Raw genomic sequence first — 17,633 nt, 5'->3', positions numbered from 1 at the left:
TGGGTTGTTTTTATTTTCCTCCTGTTGGGCTCCATCGCTGTTAGCGTAGCGTGTAAGGACTGCACAAGTACGAGATAAGCTAACGACTGTAACACTATATTCGTCCAGGGGAGAGGAAGTTTATTAAGAAAACAATAAAGTGAAGTTGAAGTAAGTTCCTGTTTCAGTCCATGGTCGTGGTGGCAATGGCAAGGAGCCCATGCTGGGGACAGAGGGGTGCAGGAGGGGACGGGTGTGACCCTGGGGGCACGGCTGGCCCTGCCTGACCTCCAGCCGTGTCCCCACGCTCCTGCTCAGGCAGCCTTGGCACCAATGAAACCCTGCCAGCATCTGTGGGGTGAGCTGCAGGTGGGGACAGCCACAGGGTGTCCCCTCACCCCGACCCACACTGGGAGAAGGTAATGGCACAGCACACCCAGGGTATGGAGCCTGGCACTGGAGGTGGCACTGCAAGAGCATCCAACCTCCCCACCAAAAATAGCTCCTGCAGCCTCCCCCAGTGCCATTTGAGCCCTGGCAGCCTTAAAGCCCTGGGGACACCCCTTCTTCCCCAACTGCCCCCTGATCCTCCTCCTCCTCTTCCTCCTCCCCTGGGCAAACGCAGCCCCTCACAGGGGCCGATCCCTCCAGGGCAGCGCTGGGCAGGCAGGTCCCCGCTCCCTCCCCGGGTGTGGAGCAGCCAGGCCAGGTGCTGGAGGACATGGTGTTTATTGGCTACCTATAAGTTAAGGGTGGGGGGCACGGAGGGCAGGAGTCACGTCTCGGCTTTCCGCCCCTTCTCCTTGTCACCCTTGGCCTGGATGCGCAGCTCCTCGTCCAGCCGCTCCTTGGCTCTCACCACCTGTGGGACACGGGGTGACACCGAGGGATGGGGTGACACCGAGGGATGGGGTGACACTGAGGGATGGGGTGACACTGAGGGATGGGGTGACACCGAGGGATGGGGTGACACTGAGGGATGGGGTGCCCCCTCCCCTCCCTGCCTCATCCATGGGTATAACCAGGCTCATTTGGGACTTTTGCCTGTCCCAGAACGCAGGCAGGGGAAGGGGAAGGTGCTGCTCCCACTCTGCTCCTCCCAGTGCTCACCTTGGACTGCAGGTAGAAGGAGCCTCCCACTGATTTGTCGTTCACCTTGAACAAGTGGTCGTAGTTCTGACGAGAGAAGCTCTCGGTCAGAATCATCTCATCCTTTGCCATTCCCACTCCCAAACCCTGGCAGCCTCCCACTCCCCAGAGCACTGCTGAAGAGTGATCCTGGGGACACAGCTGGCTCTGCCTGACACCCCTTCCGAGTCCCCATGTTTCCAGCTGGGCACCTCCAGAGGTCCCACATCCCTTCCCTGAGCAGCCCTGCTGGGCAGCTGCAGAGATCAGGCCTGGAGTGCTGCTCCAGCTGGGGCAGGGAATTCTCAAACCATCATTAACTGGGCCCAAGACAGCACGGGGGACCAGCTGCCACCCCCAAGCTTAGTAGCGCCCTTGGAGCGGCCAGGCCCTGCCAGCACCATCCCTCCCTGGTTCCAAAGAAGCCTCTACCTTCTGGATCTCCTCAGGGTTGAGGTTGGAGACGTTGAGGATCTGTTGAGCCTCCTGGAGGCTGATGCCGATGATCCTGGAGGCAGCAGCAGACTGGGGCCTCTCTGCGCGTCCTCGTGCATCGGCTGCGGCCTGGCTCGCTGGGGATACCAGGGCCTGAGTCCCCCACACCACCCCAACCCTCAGGCAGCAAAGCCAGAGCACTTCCAGGTGCCCAGACCCCGGTGTCCCCATCCAGCCACCCCGGGGCCATCTGGACACTGTCCCAATGCCAGGGAGGCGGCAGGGACCAGGCGGGCACCGTTTGCTGCAGGCAAGGCAGGGCTGGGGCTGCCACATCCCAGGGATTATCCCACTCTGCCCTTTGGGACACTGGGATCTCTGTGAGCCTGGCAGCAGTGCCAGGGCCAGGACAGAGCCCTGTGACAACCCGGCAGTGTCCCCTGCAGGCATGGCCCAGGGATGGGGAGCACAGGGAAGGGTGGGGATGTGGAGCAGTGCCCAGCAGGGCACACGGAGCAGCATCCCAGCTCCTACCTGCAAACTCCTGGCGCAGCGCCCGCATGAAGGCCCGTCCCACCACCTGGGCCCCCACCAGAATGATCTGTGCCAGGTACTTGGCCTGTGGGGACACCCTGCTGTCACCACAGCCCCTTTGCTCTGTCACCTCCCCATGGGCCCTGCACGACCCTGGCTCTGTCATCTCTGCTCTGACCCCACGTGACTCCTGTCATGGCCGTACCTGGCCCTGTCCCCCCTTCTCTGGCCCTGTCCCCCCACCCAGGCCCTTTCCCGGACCCCGTCCCCTCCCCAGGCCCTCTCCTCCCTCCCCTGCCTCTGTCCCCTCTCCGCTGGTCCTGTGACCCCTTCCCCTGTCCCTGCTCCCCTTCCACCGGCCCTGTCCTCCCTCCTCTGTCCCTGTCACCCCTCTCCGTGACTTCTTCCCCCTTCCGTGGTCCTGTGACCCCTTCCCCCGCCCCTGTCCCCTCTCCTCTGGCCCTGACCCTCCCAGAACCAGCTGCTTCGCACATTCCCGAGCGCGCTGCCCCTCCCCGGGCCCTGTCCAGCCCCAGCTCAGCTCCCCCGTGCCGATGTCCCCCCGCCCCGTCCCCCCGTCCCCTCTCACCATGTCCCCGCCGCCGCTTCCGCCCCGGCGGTCACGTGGCCGCGGGTGAGGGTCACGGCGGACACCGAGCCGGCGGCGGCGCGGGCGGAGCGTCCCCGCTGCAGCCACAGCGCCCCCTGGCGGCCTCCCCGCGCGGGAGGCCCATCGGCGGCTGGGGCGTGACTTCCCCCAACCCGGTCCCCGCGTCCCCCCGGTCGCTGTGCCACTCCATCCCCGGTCCCTGTGTTATCCCGGTGCCGGTCCCGGTTTCCTCCCGGTCCCTGTGCAACCCCAGTACCCATCCTGTTCCCCCACGGTGCTGGTCGCCGTGTCCCCCCGGTCCCCGCGTCCCCCCCTGCCGCGGTCCCAGGGTCCCTCTCGGTCCCCGCGTTCTCCCGAATTTCCGTATCCCCCGGTGTCGGTCCCTGTGTCCAGCCGGGGCCTCTCCTTGTGTACCCACCCCCGCCCCGATCCTCATGTCCCCCTCGGTTACCGTGTCCCCCCGCTGTCAGTCTCTGTGTCACCCCGATCCCCGTAACCCCCCTGGAGCCAGTCCCTGTGTTTCCCCGGTCCACGTGCCCCTTGTTCCCTGTGTCTCCCCGTGTCCCCCCCGGTGTCAGGATCAGGGCAGGACACGGTGCTGGTGCAGCGGCTTTAATAGCGGGTCCTGCCCGCGGCGGGCCCTGCGCCTCCTCCACCTCTCCCTCCTCCTCCTCCTCCTCCTGTCGGGGGTCCCGGCTGCTCCTGGGGGTGCCGGGTCCAGTCTAGTCCTGCGGGAGACCGGGGGGTGAGGGGCACGGCGGGGCCGGGGGCGACCCACCCGAGGGTCGTGTGTCCCCCCCCCCGCACTCACCCACTCGTCCTCGTCCACGCCCTCGAAGGAGTCCTGGGGCAGCGGGTCATCCCTGTTGCCCAGCCGGGCCACCATGGCACTGAGGAGCTGTGGGGAGAGGCCGGGCAGAGCCGTGGGGTCGGGGCATCACCCCCGGCCCTGCCGCAGGGTGCTCATCCCAGAACTCACCTCTTCCTTCTTCTGCTCGTCAGTCTTCTCCTCCAGGTACACGGACGCAGGGACAAACTTCCGAGCCGGAGCCTCTTTTGGGGCCTCACTCACTGTGGGAGTGGTGTCACCATGGGGCGGGAGGGCTTTACCCCATTGACTAAACCCCCATAGCCATCCCTGGGGCCGAGGCTCCTCGCCCAGCCCCTCTGCACCCACCTGGCACCATGTCTGCGGGGCGCAGGCTGGCACGGCGCTGCTGCCCGTCCTGCCCGTCCAGCCAGGCACCTGCACCCAGCGCTGGCTCCCACCACACGCGGGTCGGCGGGTAGAGATCGTCCTGGAAATACTCCTTCTGCGGGGACAAGGGGCGCTCAGGGGGCTGCTCTGCCTCCTGTTCCCCTCCCAAAACTCAGCCAGGCCCCCACCACAACCTACCTTGACGCGTGGCACGTGGAAAGCCACGGGCTCCAGGGTGCTCTGCCCCAGGCGCAGCGCCCGGGCGAACTCCACCTCCCGCACCTCGCACGCCGTTTTGGGCAGGAAGACGAAGCCCTGGTGGGGTGGGGGTGTGAGTGGGGTCTAGCAGCGCAGGTAGGGGGTCAGGGACAGGCAGCACAACCCCCCTTCACCTTGTGGGGTTCATTGGAGGTGAAGCTGTTGCACTCGAGGAAATAGGGGGGCTCGGGGGTCACTTCGTAGAGGAAGACTCTTGTGTCACCCTGGGCATGGAACGAGATGGAGGCTGTCAGGGGACATGGAAGGGGACACTCCACACCGTGGGGTGCTGTAGGCAGGCAGCCCCACAGTTTTTTGGAAGGCAAGCCCTCACCTTGCCGGTGAGGAAGATGACGCTGGTGTCCTCATCGTAAAAGGGCAGGAGGGTGGAAGGGGCCACGTCCAGACCAAGGACAGACAAGGGTCCTTCAGGCAGGGCCTGTGCCCGGTACAGGAGGATTCTCCTCTCGCTGCGGCTGTGGGGAGGTGACAGTGAGAGCAAGCACAGTGTCCTCAGGGACCCCTGCCCTGGTATGTGTCCCCCTCTTTACCTGTCAAAGCCAGACACCAGGAGGTAGTCACCACCACAAACCCAAACCAGGCGCGCTCCACGTCCCCCCTCAGGACCTGGGCCCTCCTGCATGGGGTGAAGGTCACCCTGCCTGCTCTGAGAGAGCTGGGGGCGCACTCATGTGCCCACAGGGGGGGTTTCCTGCCCACACCCCCAGCTCTCCAGCCCACTCTGAGTGCTGGGATTGTACCTGTTGAGGCTGAGAGCTGCACCGTGGCTCGTAGAGCCGTATCCGTCCGTCTTTGCTCACCGTTGCCAGCTTCTTCCCGTCTGGGCTCCAAGCCATGCTGAAAATCTGGAGACAGATATTGTGCAAATGTCCCAAAGTTGCCTCTCAGGTGTCCCTACATTCGTCATCCCATACCTGATCCGTGTGTCCCCGCAGGCACAAGACTTCCTGCCCGGCGCTCAGCTCCCAGATCCGCACGGTCATGTCGTAGGAGGAGGAAACCAGGAGATCGGATGCCATGGGGTGGAAGCGGATGGAGTAAATCTTTTCTGTGTGACCTGGTGAAGTTCAGTGGTGTGTGGTTGTCCCCAGCTCTGGGTGCCACTGGGCTGGTTTGTCCCCAGTGTGGGGTGCTCAATAGTCCCCTCACCTTGGAGAACAGCTTCAGGCTCCTGCAGGGTCTCCTGCAGCCCTCCCTCGGGGATCCGCCACAGCCGGATCCTGGCGTCCTCACCCGCTGCGCCCCAGAAGGGATGGGCAGTGGTTAATGGGGTGATCTGGCATGCCTGGAGCTGGGAGACTCCGGGCAGGCCCCGGCAGGGCCGGCACACACGTACCGACAGCGAGGCGCCGCGGGTCGAAGGGGTCCCAGGTGAGGTCGGCCACGGCTGAGCCATTCTGGATGGTGGGCACGGCCACGTCGGGGAGACGGCCGGGCTTGGAGAGCTGCAGGAGAGAGCCAGGGGTCACCAGCACGGCCCACGTGGCACTGTGCCAGCCCCCACAGCTCTCCAGGGTACCTCGAGCACGGCAATCTGGCCGCCGGCGGAGAGCAGGGGCAGGGCGACGCGCTGCTGGTTGGCGCAGAAGCCGTCGCACTCGCCCGGCGTGGTGAGGCTGAGCCCCCGCAGGTTGGTCAGGTGGTGGTCCCGGTGCAGCACCCGGCCCTGCGCGTGCCGGAAGCGGGAGCTGGGCCCTGGAGCGGGTGAGGGGTGGGTGAGAGCCCTGAATCCCCCCAGTGGGGTCCCTGAGCCTGTCCCACTCCCTGCTCACCCAAAATGCTCTGCAGGGACTTCTGGCTGGGGCTGCTGGCAAAGCCGCTGGAGGGGCCGGTGCTGGCTGAGAGTGAGGTGGCCGCGCTGCTTGGTGAGGCCAGTGAGGATGGTGAGGAGTAGCCACTGGCTTCCTACAGGAGAGAGAGCCAGTGGGCAGGGGGTGCTGGCACCCGAGCCTTGTCTTGTGGGATGAGGGCAGCAGGGATCCCGCCCCTTCAGCATTCAGTGCACTTTTGCAGCACCCCATGCTCACACTCTGGTCGGCGTCGGTGTGGCCAGTGTTGGCATCGGTGTGGCCAATGGTGGCTTCAGTGTGGCCAGTGTTGGTGGGGCCAGGGGCAGCAATGATGGGGGATGTGAAGGTCTCCGTGGGTCTCCGTGCAGGGTGCAGGCTCACCCTTCCCACCTGCATCGAGCACAATGGTGGGCATGGGGCAGTGGCAATGCCAGCAGCAAGGACACCTCCCCTGGATGACACTGACCTGCTGGCTGTCCCCTGCCCACCAGCCTTGGGCGTCGGTGGCTGGCAGTGTCCCCGTGCAGTCAGGGAACAGATCCTCATGGAACTCCTGGACAGACTGTGGGAGAGAGGATGGGGCGAGATGGGTATTCCCAAATCCCACAGCCTCTGTCCTACAGCAGCTGGGTCACCCCTGGACACCCCCAGATACTTCCAGCACCCTGACCCCACTACACAGCACCATTTCAGCTGCTTGAAGTGCTCAGCACCCATTGCACTACAGCACCCAGCAGGTGGCACCCAGCTGTCAGCATCCACTCTCCAGCACCCCAATCCTGCACACAGCGCCTGGCTTCCCAAATCCAGCACCCAGAGTCTGCAACGCACCATCAACATCCAGGTCTGACCTTCGTTCCTCTCCCAGGCTAGGGACTGGGGTCTCACTGCAGCCAGGTCCTTTTTGCCACCCAGTGCTGGTGAGGTGTCACCCACGAGATGACACCAGGCACTATGAGACAGTGCTGACCACAGGGCCCCCTTACCTTGCGAGGCACCAGGTAGCTGATGGGGACGAGGGCGGTGTCAGTGAGCTGCAGGACACGGAGCACCTCGCAGGCCATGACATCCAGGGCCAGGCGTGGCACGGCTGCCAGGCCCCGTGTGCTGCCCTCTGTCCGGCACTGGGTGACTGCAGGACAGACAGGGTGGCTGTGGGGTACCACCAGGCAGTGGTGAGCCCCCTGGGGGAAGATATGGGTGGGATGGGACCTGCTTACCCTGGGTGAGTGCTGGCTGCGTGGGGGCCACCTCAAAGCAGTACAGGAGGTTTTCTCCCTGGAAGAGAGGTGGTGTGGTCAGGGAATGAGCAGGGCTGTAGGAACCATTCCACTGCACCCACATGCACCCTCCTGTATTCGAGTGGTGCACCTATATGCACCAAGCTGCACCTCACTATACCCCCCGCATCCTCCTGTCACCGCAGTGCCTCCCTCCATGCCCCAACCATGGGACCTCACCTTCCCTGCCAGCACCAGCAGCCCTGTGTCGGCGTCGTACAGCGGGATGGTCACCCTGAAAGGGAAGGGGGGTGCTGAGCCAGAGGCCCCCATGGGCACAGCACCCCCACGGATGTGGGGCTGGATCCTGTTCCCCCACTAGTGCACACCCCAAACCCCATCCTGGGGGAGTGTGGGGCAGGACAAGGCGGTGCTGCGATGGGAGGGCAGCACCATGCTGGGGGAGCTGGGCTGGTCCCCAAGTGACAACCCTCACTGTCCCAGCCTGGCCTGACAGGTTGGCAGCAGGATGTCACTGCCACCTGCTTCCAGCCCCGGCTGCACCGCTCTGAAGCCGTGCCCAGCCCTGGGGCATCCCGCTGCCTGCCCCGCTCCTTGTGCCCGGCCATGGCACCCGGCCTCGCTTGGGGAAGCCTCTGGCACCCGCAGGGTTGCCCCGAGGCCGGCTGGGCCGGCTTGGCCAGTTCGGGGCGGGCGCGTGGCACACCCCGGCTCACCCCCAGCCTCCCCCGGCACCTGTGGAGCCACCCAGCCCCAGGAGTGCCCTGCAGCCCGGCTGTGCCAGCTGGAGCGTGTCCCTGCTCCCTGTCCTGCACCCTGTCCCAGACCGCAGGCAGCTCCATGGCTTGGGGGGACCATGGCTGGGAGTGCTTGTGACAGAGGCTGCGGTGGCCAGAACTTGCTCCATGGGCAGAGGGGACCGTGACTGGGAGGACACTCGGTGGCAGGAGGGAGTTACACATGGAATACTCAGTGGCCTGAGGGGACAGTGGTGACAGGAGCACAGAGCCACCTCTGTGCTTTCCCTCGGCAGGGGTGGAGGAGAGAACGCCGCAGGCAGAGACCAAAGGGACAATCTGTTACTTTTGGTTGACGATTTCTGTGGCTGTGCCAAGGGGAGGGAGCTGCTCCACGCCATCCTGTGCCACGAAGGATAAGCTGCCAGTGGTATGGCATGGTCCTGCCCCAGGATTGTTGGCACAACCTAGGCAAACACTGCCAGGATGCCCGTGGCAGGCACTGGGGTCCCCTGCCCTGCTGCCACCACAGTCACCAGCACTGCCACCACCATAGTGGTGCAGGTCTGAGACAAGGGCAACCCTGAGTGCCTGGTTGTTCCAGCCTAACCCATGCCATCCTCACCATGAACAGGAAGCATTGCTCTGCTGTCACAGGGGCATGGGACAGCCCTTCAAGGGCCACCCACATTCCCCCCATCCTCTAGCACATGGTGGCAGGAGCTCTGTGGACACCAGGGGCATGGGGGAACTGGGATCCCAGGGCACTGGGGCTCATCAGTGCCAGAATCCCTGGTTACCCTGGACATGCTGGATATGGGGTCCCTGGGGGTGCCAAGGATACCCAACCCAGCCTTTGTTGTTACCAGGGTTGCCAGGGGTCCCATGGGTGCTGGGGATATGAATGAGATACCTATATCTGGATCTACCCCTACACCTGTGTGTACACACACATGGGGTACTGGGGTCCCAGGGACCCCGGTCCCAGGGATGCTGAAGGTCTGGGAGCTTCCAAAGGTCCTGTGTGTCCTGGGGATCCTTGTGACTCGGGAAGTCCAGAACTCCTGGAGGTCTCATGGAGTCCCTGGGGATCCTGGGTAGCCCTGGGGTTCCATGGAGTACCCAAGGGGTCCCAGAGATCCCTGTGACTCTGGAAACTCCTGAAATCTCAAAATCCCTGTGACTATGGGAGGCCCTGGGGTCACGACATCTGGAGGTCCCTGTGGAGCCTTCTGGAATCCTTGTGACTCCGAGGTCCCAGAGGTCCTGGAGGTGCTGGGGGCTGCTGTGACTCCGAGGTCCTGAGTGCCCTGATGGTCCCTGCGACTCTGAGGTCCCAGATGTCCTGGGTATCCCAGGGGTCCCTGTGAATCAGAGATCCTCGGTATCCCGAGCGTCCCTGTGATTCTAAGGTCCTAGAGGTCCTGGGGGTCATGGGGGTCCCTGTGACTCAGAGGTCCTGAATGTCCCGGGGCTACTTGTGGCTCCGGGGTCCTGACGGCCCCTGTGACTCCAGGGTCCCAGAGGTGCTGGATGTCCCCGCGGTGCCCGTGGCTCGGGGTGTCCCGGAGGTGCTGGATGTCCCCGCGGTGCCCGTGACTCGGGGGGTCCCGGGGGTCCCCGCGGTGCCGCCCCCGTCGGGCCCCAGGTGAGCGGGGGCGGAGCCTCCATGGCGGCCGTGCCCCGCCCCTCCCCGTCGTTGCTCTCAGCCAATGGGAGCCCGGCAGGAGGAAAAGCCCCGCCCCCGAGGTTTAAATGCCGCCCCCCGCGCCCGGCGCCGCCAGAGAGGGGAGCGCTGCGCCGGCCGCCGCTTCGCTGCCGCCATGGACTGACCGCCCGCCCCGCACGGCCCCGCACCGCCCGCCACGGTGAGTCCCGCGGCTGCCGCACCGCCCGACCCTCCGCACGGCCACCGGGGCTCGTGGGGCGGCACCCACGGGCGGGAGGGGGCTCTGCCGGCCATCCGCAGGCTCAGGGGGCGCTGGGGCCCGGGGGGCCCTGGTGGGCCTGGGCCGGGCCGTGGGACACCCGGTATGGCCTGGGCATTCAGGGTGACTGGGTGTCAGCGGGACCTCGGCGTGCCCTGCTCCCTGCGAGACCTCAGCTGAGCCAGGGGCACCCGGCTGGCCCCTGCCTCGGCTTATGGCCGGCCTCGGTTGGGCTGGGACAAGGGTTCACAGAGGGCTCTCGCTTCCCTGTCCCTGCCTGTGCCCGTTTTGCCATGGGATGCGCTGGGGCCTGGCCCAGGGATCCTGGCCTGGTTCTGCGTCCATCACGGGTAAGGGGATGTATTTGGGGCTGACACGGAGCATGGCTCCATCTGGCATGGCCCGGTGGCAGTGAAAGTGCTCTGCCAGCAGAAGGGCTCCAGACCTACACAGGACCAGCATGGTCTTGGGCCCATCCCATGCTTGCTCTGTCCTGGAAGATGTGGCGGCTGGGCTCTCCTGCTGGGGTCAGGCGGAGGTGGGAGCTGCTGGCAGCAGTGTCCACCACCACCACCCCCTCCTCAGTGAGGGCTTGGCTGGGGTGGGGGTCTGGCTGCCCTCGTTTGCTTGTCCTCAGGGATTGGTGTCTTGGGTCACTGACCTGCTGTAGGGCCAGGCAGGTCCCCAGGTGGCTCTGAGAAGGGTTGGCACAGAGGCACGGGTGCCAGCGGGGCCACCGGGCAGCAGGGATACTCCACCGCTTCTCCTGCCACCAGCTCCCTGCGCGCTTCATTGTCACCTGGCTTGTGTTCGGAAGGAGTGCCGGCGCCTGTCACCCTCCTCGGGTGTGACTTTGAGCCACCACGGGGTAAATGTCCTTTTCCACACCTGACTCCCTCCCAGGCTGGCAACTACCACAGGAGCCAACTCATCCCAGCAGAGATGCTCTGGTTGTGAGACTACTCTTCCCAGTCGTGTCCCCCCGTACACCTCTTGCCACCGTGCCTCATGCCAACAGGTCTCATCCTGCTGGGACCGGGGCGGCCGGACTGCCCTGACCCAGCTGCCCACACGGCGCTGGGCAGTGCCGCCATCAGGGATGACACTAATTACTGTTTTCCCCCGCACCACGCCGAGGCCGGCCGGCCTCGCAGGGTGGCCCTGATGCAAGCGCTGCCTGCCCGGCTGGCTCTGCCGGCACGAGGAAGCGCTCGGGGACAGCCGCGGCCGCCCCATCACTCCAGAGGAATCTGCCCGTGCCGCCCGGGCCACGCGTGGCACCATCGCCGGCCTCCTCCCACCCTCCGCCGGCGTTCCGGCTCCTCCCGAGGCGGTTTGGCTGCCGGCAAAGCCGCTCTGCTGGTTTTTCTCCTTGCCGGCACCTGAGATGGGGAGCGCGGCCGGGTCAAAGGGGCAGGAGCGGGATGGAGGGGCTGGCGAGTGCTCCGGGGAATGCAATAACCAGGCCTGCATTCCTGCGGGGCTGCTGCGGAAACTTTAATTAAATAGGGAGGGGAGCGGGAGGAGGTGGGAGCTGCGGCGGCGCAGGGTGGGTTGAAGGGGAGGAGGATTAAGGGTTTAATCCTGCACATCCCCCCGGGTGGCTCGCGGGAGGGGGCACGTGCTGACATCGGCTTGTTTTGGGGGGTGTTAGGCAGGGGAGCAGCATCTGCATCCCGCCTGGCAGGGGCACTGTGTCACCCTGTCACCGCACACTGCAGGGCCCCCGTCCTTCCTGCTCTGGTGCCACCGGCCGAGGTGGCAGCCCACTGGCCAGCAACAACGCTGGCTTTGTTTGTGTGCGCTTGCCGGTGCGGGAAGGAACATCCCGGCTGTGCCTGCTTTCCTGAGGTTCCCCAAGCAGAGGGGAAAGGCGGGGACTATCCAGCTCCTCCAGCCTGTCCGGCACAGGTGTCACCCTGCAGCGCGGGGACGGCATCGGCCTCGTCCTTAAAAACGGGAAGTGGACGCAAAGCGGGGATCCCCTGGCGAGTCCCAGCCCTGGGCGGGCAGCGGGGTGGCCCAGCCCGGGGGGCTGCAGGCAGGGAAGGGGGGTGACACGGCACTCCCACCCCATCAGGCTGGCAGGGAGAGGCTGGGCCGGGACAGGGGGAATCTGAGCCCAGACCCTCCCCGCAGCCGGAAAATATGAATAATTCGGCAAATATCTGCGGTGCAGGCGCGGGGGAGCCCAGCCAAGGCAGCAGCAGGCTGCTGGCAGGGCGGCCGCAACACCTCCAGCAGAAACGGGGCCCCCTCTCCGCCCTTGGGGAATCCTGCCAGGACCTGGGGGAGGCTGTTTCCCTACCCCCGTTTTTGGGGGTGTCATGGGCAGGGTTAACTCCTCTCTGCCTTGAAGCGGCATCGTGCCGGGGAGGCGGGGCGCGGCCGGGATGCTGGCGTGTGCCGGCGGAGCGGGCGATGCCGAGGGGCGGTGGCGGAGGCTGCGGGGCCGTGCCAGCCTGCCCGGCGCTCGTGGCCAGGCGCGGATCCGCGGCCGTGGCCGGGCTGGCCGAACCTGCCCGGAGCGGGGAGCCTGGCAGGCGGGGAGGAAATGCCAGCGTAATTAAAGGGACGAGAGAGACTTGGAGTCAGCAGCTGGTTGCAGCACGGGACACGTCAGCGAAACCCGACCCTGGCATTGCAAAACCAGCCCCGGCCTCGCCAGCATCCCTCAGGCCTGGCCCCGCTCCGGCGCTGCCCACCCGGGCGGGCTGGCACGGCTGTGGCACTGCCAGCACCCTGCACCCAGGGCTCTCCCACCAGCCAGCTCACTCTGGATGCTGGAGCCACCTCAAGGGTGCCGAGTCTGCCCCCAGACCCGAACAGCACTTCCACAGGGTCTCCGTGTTGTGTCTCTATCTCTGCTGGCAGTCTGATTGTGATGTGGGGTGCAGGGACTGAGCTGGGGGTGCTGGGATGCAGTGATGGTGACCCCTGGGTGACAGTGACCTCTTGGATGTGGCACAGCTCCTCCCTGGTTTCAGGGGCTGACAGCACAGGTCACATCAGGGCAGGGCCGGTCAGGCCAAGTGACTCAGGCAGTTGTGGTGACCCTGCCCAGCCGTGGGCTCACCCCACCCTTGGGGGGGGCCGCTCGGGAGGAGGCAAGGACAGAGCTGGCTGCGGTGTTAACCCTGTCCAACACCCCAGCAGGGGGACAAGAGGACACAGCACGGGTCCAGACCCTCCTGGTGCAGGATGTGGTGTCCCTGTGGTGTCCCTGCACTGCTGACGGGGCTGGGGCAGGTGGCACGTGCTGCACACACGGCGGGGGCCCCTTGTGAGCCACAGGGGGGGCGTTTGCCTGGATCTCTGACAGCTCTGAGCAGGGAGGAGGGGGCAACAGATGGGGCTGGGGAAGGGTTTGCCTCTTCCTTGCCCAGGGATCCCCCTCTGCCACCTCCCCCTGACCCTGAGATGGAGTGGCAGGAGATTGTGAGTCTCTGGCCCAGCCTAGTGTCATTAAAGGGGCTGAAAGATGTGGCTGAGAGAGGAGCCCTTCGGAACACAGACAGCGGCTGTGACATTGGCCAGGGCATCTGTGGGGAGCTGGGGTTGGGCTGGTTACAGCCTTGTTCACCCCAGAGCCTCCTCCCTCCATCCCTGCTGACCCAGTCCTCAAGGGATGGGGACACAGCTCTGGTGCTGTGCTGAGTCCCTGGAGTGCAACAGTGAGGGGAACAGCAAGGTGACCTGTGGGGACAGGGGCTAGCTGGGGGTGAGTGTGAACCCTTGGACTCTGTGGGGACACAAATGACTCCTCCAGCCCCACACTCTGTGGCCAGGCCACCTCTGGGTGTCCCTGTGCCCAAGAGGGACTGCTGCTGCTGGTGATCCGGGCAGGACCAGCCCCTGAGGCGCAGCTGCTGCGACGGCAGCACAAGCAAAGGGTTAAGCTGAGCTCTACGCAGGGGAGGCCAGCCAGGCTCCCACCCCTTCCCGGTGCTCTGATTCTCCGCATCCCCTGTGTTTGATTTGCACCCTGCTGAGCAGCTGGGGAGGTTGGGGCCCTTGTGAGTACTGGAAAAGGTCTTGGTGCCCCACCGAAAAAAGCCCCAGTACCAGTGGGACGCGTCTCATGGTAGAGCCTGGGGTGTGCCAAGGTACCACAACCCCAAATGCTGGGAGTCTGGGGAGGGGGAAGCATGGAGCTGGGGTGGGCAGCCCCTGGGCTGCTTCACTCTCACCAGCCCTGGAGGCAGAGCAGGGTGCAGAGGTGCCCCATAGCCCTGACAGCCCTGGGTACCCCCCAGCAGGGCCCATCCCCTAACCCTGGCTGCGCTTGTCTCTCCACAGAGCTGACACCATGAACCAGCTGATCCTTTGCGCACTGCTGCTCTTGGCCCGTGTGGAGCTGGCCAGGGCATGTCCTGCAGGCTGCCAGTGCCATGACCCCAAGACCATCCTGTGTGCGGCCAGGCGGGGCCAGACGGTGCCCCGGGGGCTGCCCCCCAGCACGCTCTCCCTCTATGTCTTTGAGAACGGCATCACTACGCTCAGTGAGGACAGCTTTGCAGGGCTGCCTGCCCTTCAGCTCCTGGACCTCTCACAAAACAAAATCACCAGCATCGAGAGAAACATCTTCCAACCCCTGACGGAGCTTGTCAACTTGGACCTGTCCTTCAACCAGCTGCAGGAGATCACCAATGAGACCTTCCACGGGCTGCGGCTGCTGGAACGGCTCTACCTGCAGAGGAACAGGATCCAGCACATCCACGCTGCTGCCTTTGACACATTGGAGAATCTGCTGGAGCTAAAGCTGCAGAGCAACCAGCTCAGGGCTGTACCCCCCCTTGACCTGCCCAACCTCCTGCTGCTGGACATCAGCTGGAACAAGATCCCCACCATTGCACCAGGGGCTTTCCATGCCGTCAGCATTGAGTCCCTGAAGATCGCAGGGCTGGGCCTGACGAGCTTAAACGAGGAGCTCTTCCAGGTCCAAAACAACCTCCACGAGCTGGACGTCTCTGACAACCTGCTGGAGCGCGTCCCGGCAGTGCTGCGGCGGCTGGGCAGCCTCACCAGGCTCAGCCTGGCCGGCAACGCCCGCATCTCCCAGCTGCCGGCTGAGGACTTCCAGAGCCTCCACAACCTCCAGGAGCTGGACATCAGCAACCTCAACATCAACACCATCCCTCGGGATTTCTCCGGCTTCTTCCCCAGGCTGCGGGCCATGACGGCTGCCGGCAACCCCTTCAACTGTATCTGCCAGATGAGCTGGCTGGTGCAGTGGGTGAATGCCAGTGGTGTGGTCCTGCGGCGCCCTGAGGAGACGCGCTGCCACTTCCCCCCCAAAAATTCCGGCAAGCTCCTCCACCACCTGCAATACACTGACTTTGGCTGCCCCACCACCACCCCCACGCCCACCACACCCCGCACCACCACGCTGCCACCGCCTGCGCCGCTGCCCAGCACCCATCGCCCGCCACCACCCCCCAGCACCGCTGCACCCACCCTGAGGCCCAGAGACCCCCAGGGCAGCTCCACGTTGGTGCCCTTCAGCGGCGCCCCGGCCCCCACCAGCCCCCCAGCGCCCATCTGTCCCCCCCGCACGTGTCTGAACGGCGGCACCTGCCAGCTGGGTGCCCAGAACCTCCTGGAGTGCCTGTGCCCCGCGGGCTTTGCTGGCGTGTACTGCGAGGTGGAGGCAAGGGGAACGACGTCAGCCCCGGGCACGCCAGCCCTGCCACCTGCACAGAGGGTCAGCATCGCCCAGGTGGGCAGCACCTCCCTCAAAGTGGACCTGCAGAACTACGTCCAGTCCAAGGCGCAGCTGAAGGGCATCCGCCTGAGCTACCGGAACCTGTCGGGGCCGGACAAGCGGCCGGTGATGCTGCGCTTGCCGGCCTCGCTCTCCGAGTACACGGTGCGGGCGCTGAAACCCAACTGCACCTACCGCGTGTGCATCGGGGCGCTGGGGGAGCTCCCCAAGGAGGAGCACTGTGCTGAGGCACAGACCCTGCCCCTCAGCCTGCAGCAGCACTCCCCTGTCAGCCAGAGCCAGGACCCCAACCTCGCCCTGATCCTCGTCCCTGCGCTGGCTGCCATGCTGCTGCTGCTGCTGCTGGTCACCACCGCCATGTACTACTGCCGGCACCGCCGGGCCAAGGCACACGCTGGCACTGGGGTAGACACCGGCCCACTGGAGCTGGAAGGGGTGAAAGCCTGCCTGGAAAACGGGGATTTGAGCAGCCACGGCTGCAAGGTGCCAGAGGCGGCGATGCTTTCTGGCGGCTCTGAGTGCGAGGTGCCGCTCATGCAGTCGCACTACCCCAGCAACAACAACACCCCGGGGCTCAAACCCTCCTACTTCTGAACCCAAAGGGCTTCCAGAGCCTTGGACACAGGAGGGCTGAGCTCCAGTGGCAGCACCTGGTCATGTCCCTCTGGGATACGGATTGCCAAGGAGCTGACTGAATTGAGGCAGAAACCCCCCAAACCTACAACGTGCAATTTCCGAGAGGCTGCCACACTTCGGGAGGAGACACGAATTTTACTGCCCTGTGCCTTGATTTCTGTGACTCTAACTAGAATGTGGGTAGCAGAAGAGAAGTGGGGGGTTAATTTGGGGGTTGGGGGGCTTTTTTTAGCTCCTGCTAAAGAGAAAGCTGCTGTGATTCGGCTGAGGGGCACCCACGTGCTGGTAACAAGGGTCCTTCAGCGGAGCACGGCCCGTGACTCGACTCCCTGGAAGCTGATGTGAGCAATACGGCCTGGCCGAGGTGCTGGGACCCTCGGGACCCCCCGGGCCAAAGGAAGTGCCGAGCAGGCAAACCGGGAATTGAAGCTTTAAGAACTCAGAGAGAATATTTATACACCGTTATTTCCCATTTCTTCTGGGAAAACTTTTTTTTTTTAGTACAGGTTTGTGTACATCTCTTTTGTAAGGCAGACCAGAAGGATGTCTTTTTGTAAAAAAAACCCAAAAAACAAAATAATTAAAATAACAACAACGAAAAGTTCTGTGCAGCCCTGAGCACCTCGGCAGGCGCTGCCCGTCCCAGGCAGGGGTGTGGGCAGCGCGGCGTGTCCCCTGCAGAGGAGCGGGAAGGTCAGCCGTGTCCTCCCGTTGTTGTTGGCGAGCACCGGGATGAGTCAGGGCGAGGGAGGGGGGACTTTTCCCGACTCTGGGCGTTTTTACCCCCAGGGCGCTGCCCCCCACCTCGGGCGCTGAGGATGTGTTCCCAAAACAGAGGCCACGGGGTTCAAATCAGCCCCTGCCCTGCGCATCATCCAGCCTTACTTCATCCTCCCCGCCTGCCAGATGGCTCCGGGGCCAGCTGCGGGACAAACAGCCCAGCCCAACCTCCTGACGTCACCCGCGGCGGCACCGGGACCCCCAAATCGCCCGTGACAAGTGTCAGCCCGCGTGGCCCCCCGGGCCGGGGGCCGCAGCCAGAACCCCCCGCTGCCCGGCCCCAGGAACAGCCGGTTTTGTGCGCTGGCCCTGGCGGGGTGGGCTGGGAGCCGACTCTCTGCAGGTTCTCGCTGCCAAGTGCTTTCTGCTCCAACCCTCTGGTTTTAATCGTTTTCCAATCCTTTATCTTTCGGGCTGGAATTTTCCAGGTTGGGGCCCTGCCCGCCGAGGTATGTTTGATTTGGAGAGAATGAGCACAGCGCGGGGCTGAAGCCGAGGGTCACCGCCGTGCCGCTCCGGGCCGGCCGCTCCGCCGCAGGACACGGCCCTGACCCCCCGGCCCCTCGGTGCCGCTCGCCCGGGGCAGGGAGCGCCTCTGGATGCAATTAGGGGCGCGGGGCGTCGGCGGGGCCG

General features: G+C 65.0%; 3 protein-coding genes across 3 annotated transcripts in view; 1 reads left to right on the top strand and 2 right to left on the bottom strand.

The window, feature by feature from the left end:
• Positions 1-99: 99 nt before the first annotated feature.
• On the bottom strand, positions 100-2,718 carry PAM16 (presequence translocase associated motor 16). Its single transcript, XM_086854269.1, has 5 exons — positions 2,666-2,718; positions 2,077-2,161; positions 1,540-1,679; positions 1,090-1,155; positions 100-841 (listed from the first exon to the last, which is right to left on the bottom strand). Exons 1-5 carry the CDS (start codon positions 2,666-2,668, stop codon positions 755-757), a joined length of 381 nt encoding a protein of 126 aa, XP_086710395.1. The 5' UTR covers positions 2,669-2,718; the 3' UTR covers positions 100-754.
• Positions 2,719-3,282: 564 nt separating this feature from the next.
• CORO7 (coronin 7) overlaps positions 3,283-17,633 on the bottom strand; it is a 34,462-nt gene continuing 20,111 nt past the window's right edge. Inside the window, exons 10-28 of the mRNA XM_086854260.1 lie at positions 7,414-7,468; positions 7,174-7,231; positions 6,940-7,085; positions 6,420-6,515; positions 6,191-6,343; positions 5,936-6,068; positions 5,683-5,858; positions 5,500-5,608; positions 5,313-5,399; positions 5,078-5,220; positions 4,904-5,008; positions 4,694-4,779; positions 4,477-4,618; positions 4,277-4,366; positions 4,083-4,199; positions 3,864-3,999; positions 3,666-3,757; positions 3,498-3,584; positions 3,283-3,414 (exon numbers count right to left, since the gene is read on the bottom strand). Of these exons, the coding sequence (XP_086710386.1) occupies positions 3,409-3,414; positions 3,498-3,584; positions 3,666-3,757; positions 3,864-3,999; positions 4,083-4,199; positions 4,277-4,366; positions 4,477-4,618; positions 4,694-4,779; positions 4,904-5,008; positions 5,078-5,220; positions 5,313-5,399; positions 5,500-5,608; positions 5,683-5,858; positions 5,936-6,068; positions 6,191-6,343; positions 6,420-6,515; positions 6,940-7,085; positions 7,174-7,231; positions 7,414-7,468 (2,017 nt within the window). The 3' untranslated portion in view covers positions 3,283-3,408. The remainder of the gene's footprint in view (positions 3,415-3,497; positions 3,585-3,665; positions 3,758-3,863; positions 4,000-4,082; positions 4,200-4,276; positions 4,367-4,476; positions 4,619-4,693; positions 4,780-4,903; positions 5,009-5,077; positions 5,221-5,312; positions 5,400-5,499; positions 5,609-5,682; positions 5,859-5,935; positions 6,069-6,190; positions 6,344-6,419; positions 6,516-6,939; positions 7,086-7,173; positions 7,232-7,413; positions 7,469-17,633) is intronic.
• VASN (vasorin) lies at positions 9,717-16,821 on the top strand. Its single transcript, XM_086854261.1, has 2 exons — positions 9,717-9,799; positions 14,159-16,821. The coding sequence occupies exon 2, from the start codon at positions 14,169-14,171 to the stop codon at positions 16,176-16,178; it is 2,010 nt and encodes a 669-aa protein (XP_086710387.1). The 5' UTR covers positions 9,717-9,799; positions 14,159-14,168; the 3' UTR covers positions 16,179-16,821.

This window comes from Cyanistes caeruleus, chromosome 17 (genome assembly GCF_971803275.1).
Source record: "Cyanistes caeruleus chromosome 17, bCyaCae1.hap1.1, whole genome shotgun sequence".
In the NCBI taxonomy this organism is placed as follows: domain Eukaryota; kingdom Metazoa; phylum Chordata; class Aves; order Passeriformes; family Paridae; genus Cyanistes; species Cyanistes caeruleus.
This window is presented reverse-complemented; position numbering and strand designations above follow the sequence as displayed.

What these genes read in the sequence shown, in the direction of transcription:
- VASN (XM_086854261.1), top strand. Translation starts at nt 14,169, where the DNA reads ATGAACCAGCTGATCCTTTGCGCACTGCTGCTCTTGGCCCGTGTGGAG.
- PAM16 (XM_086854269.1), bottom strand. An exon ending in GCTGCGCCAGGAGTTTGCAG is followed by an intron (nt 1,680 to 2,076) that starts GTAGGAGCTGGG and finishes TGGTATCCCCAG; the next exon opens with CGAGCCAGGCCGCAGCCGAT. An exon ending in ACCCTGAGGAGATCCAGAAG is followed by an intron (nt 1,156 to 1,539) that starts GTAGAGGCTTCT and finishes TTCTCTCGTCAG; the next exon opens with AACTACGACCACTTGTTCAA.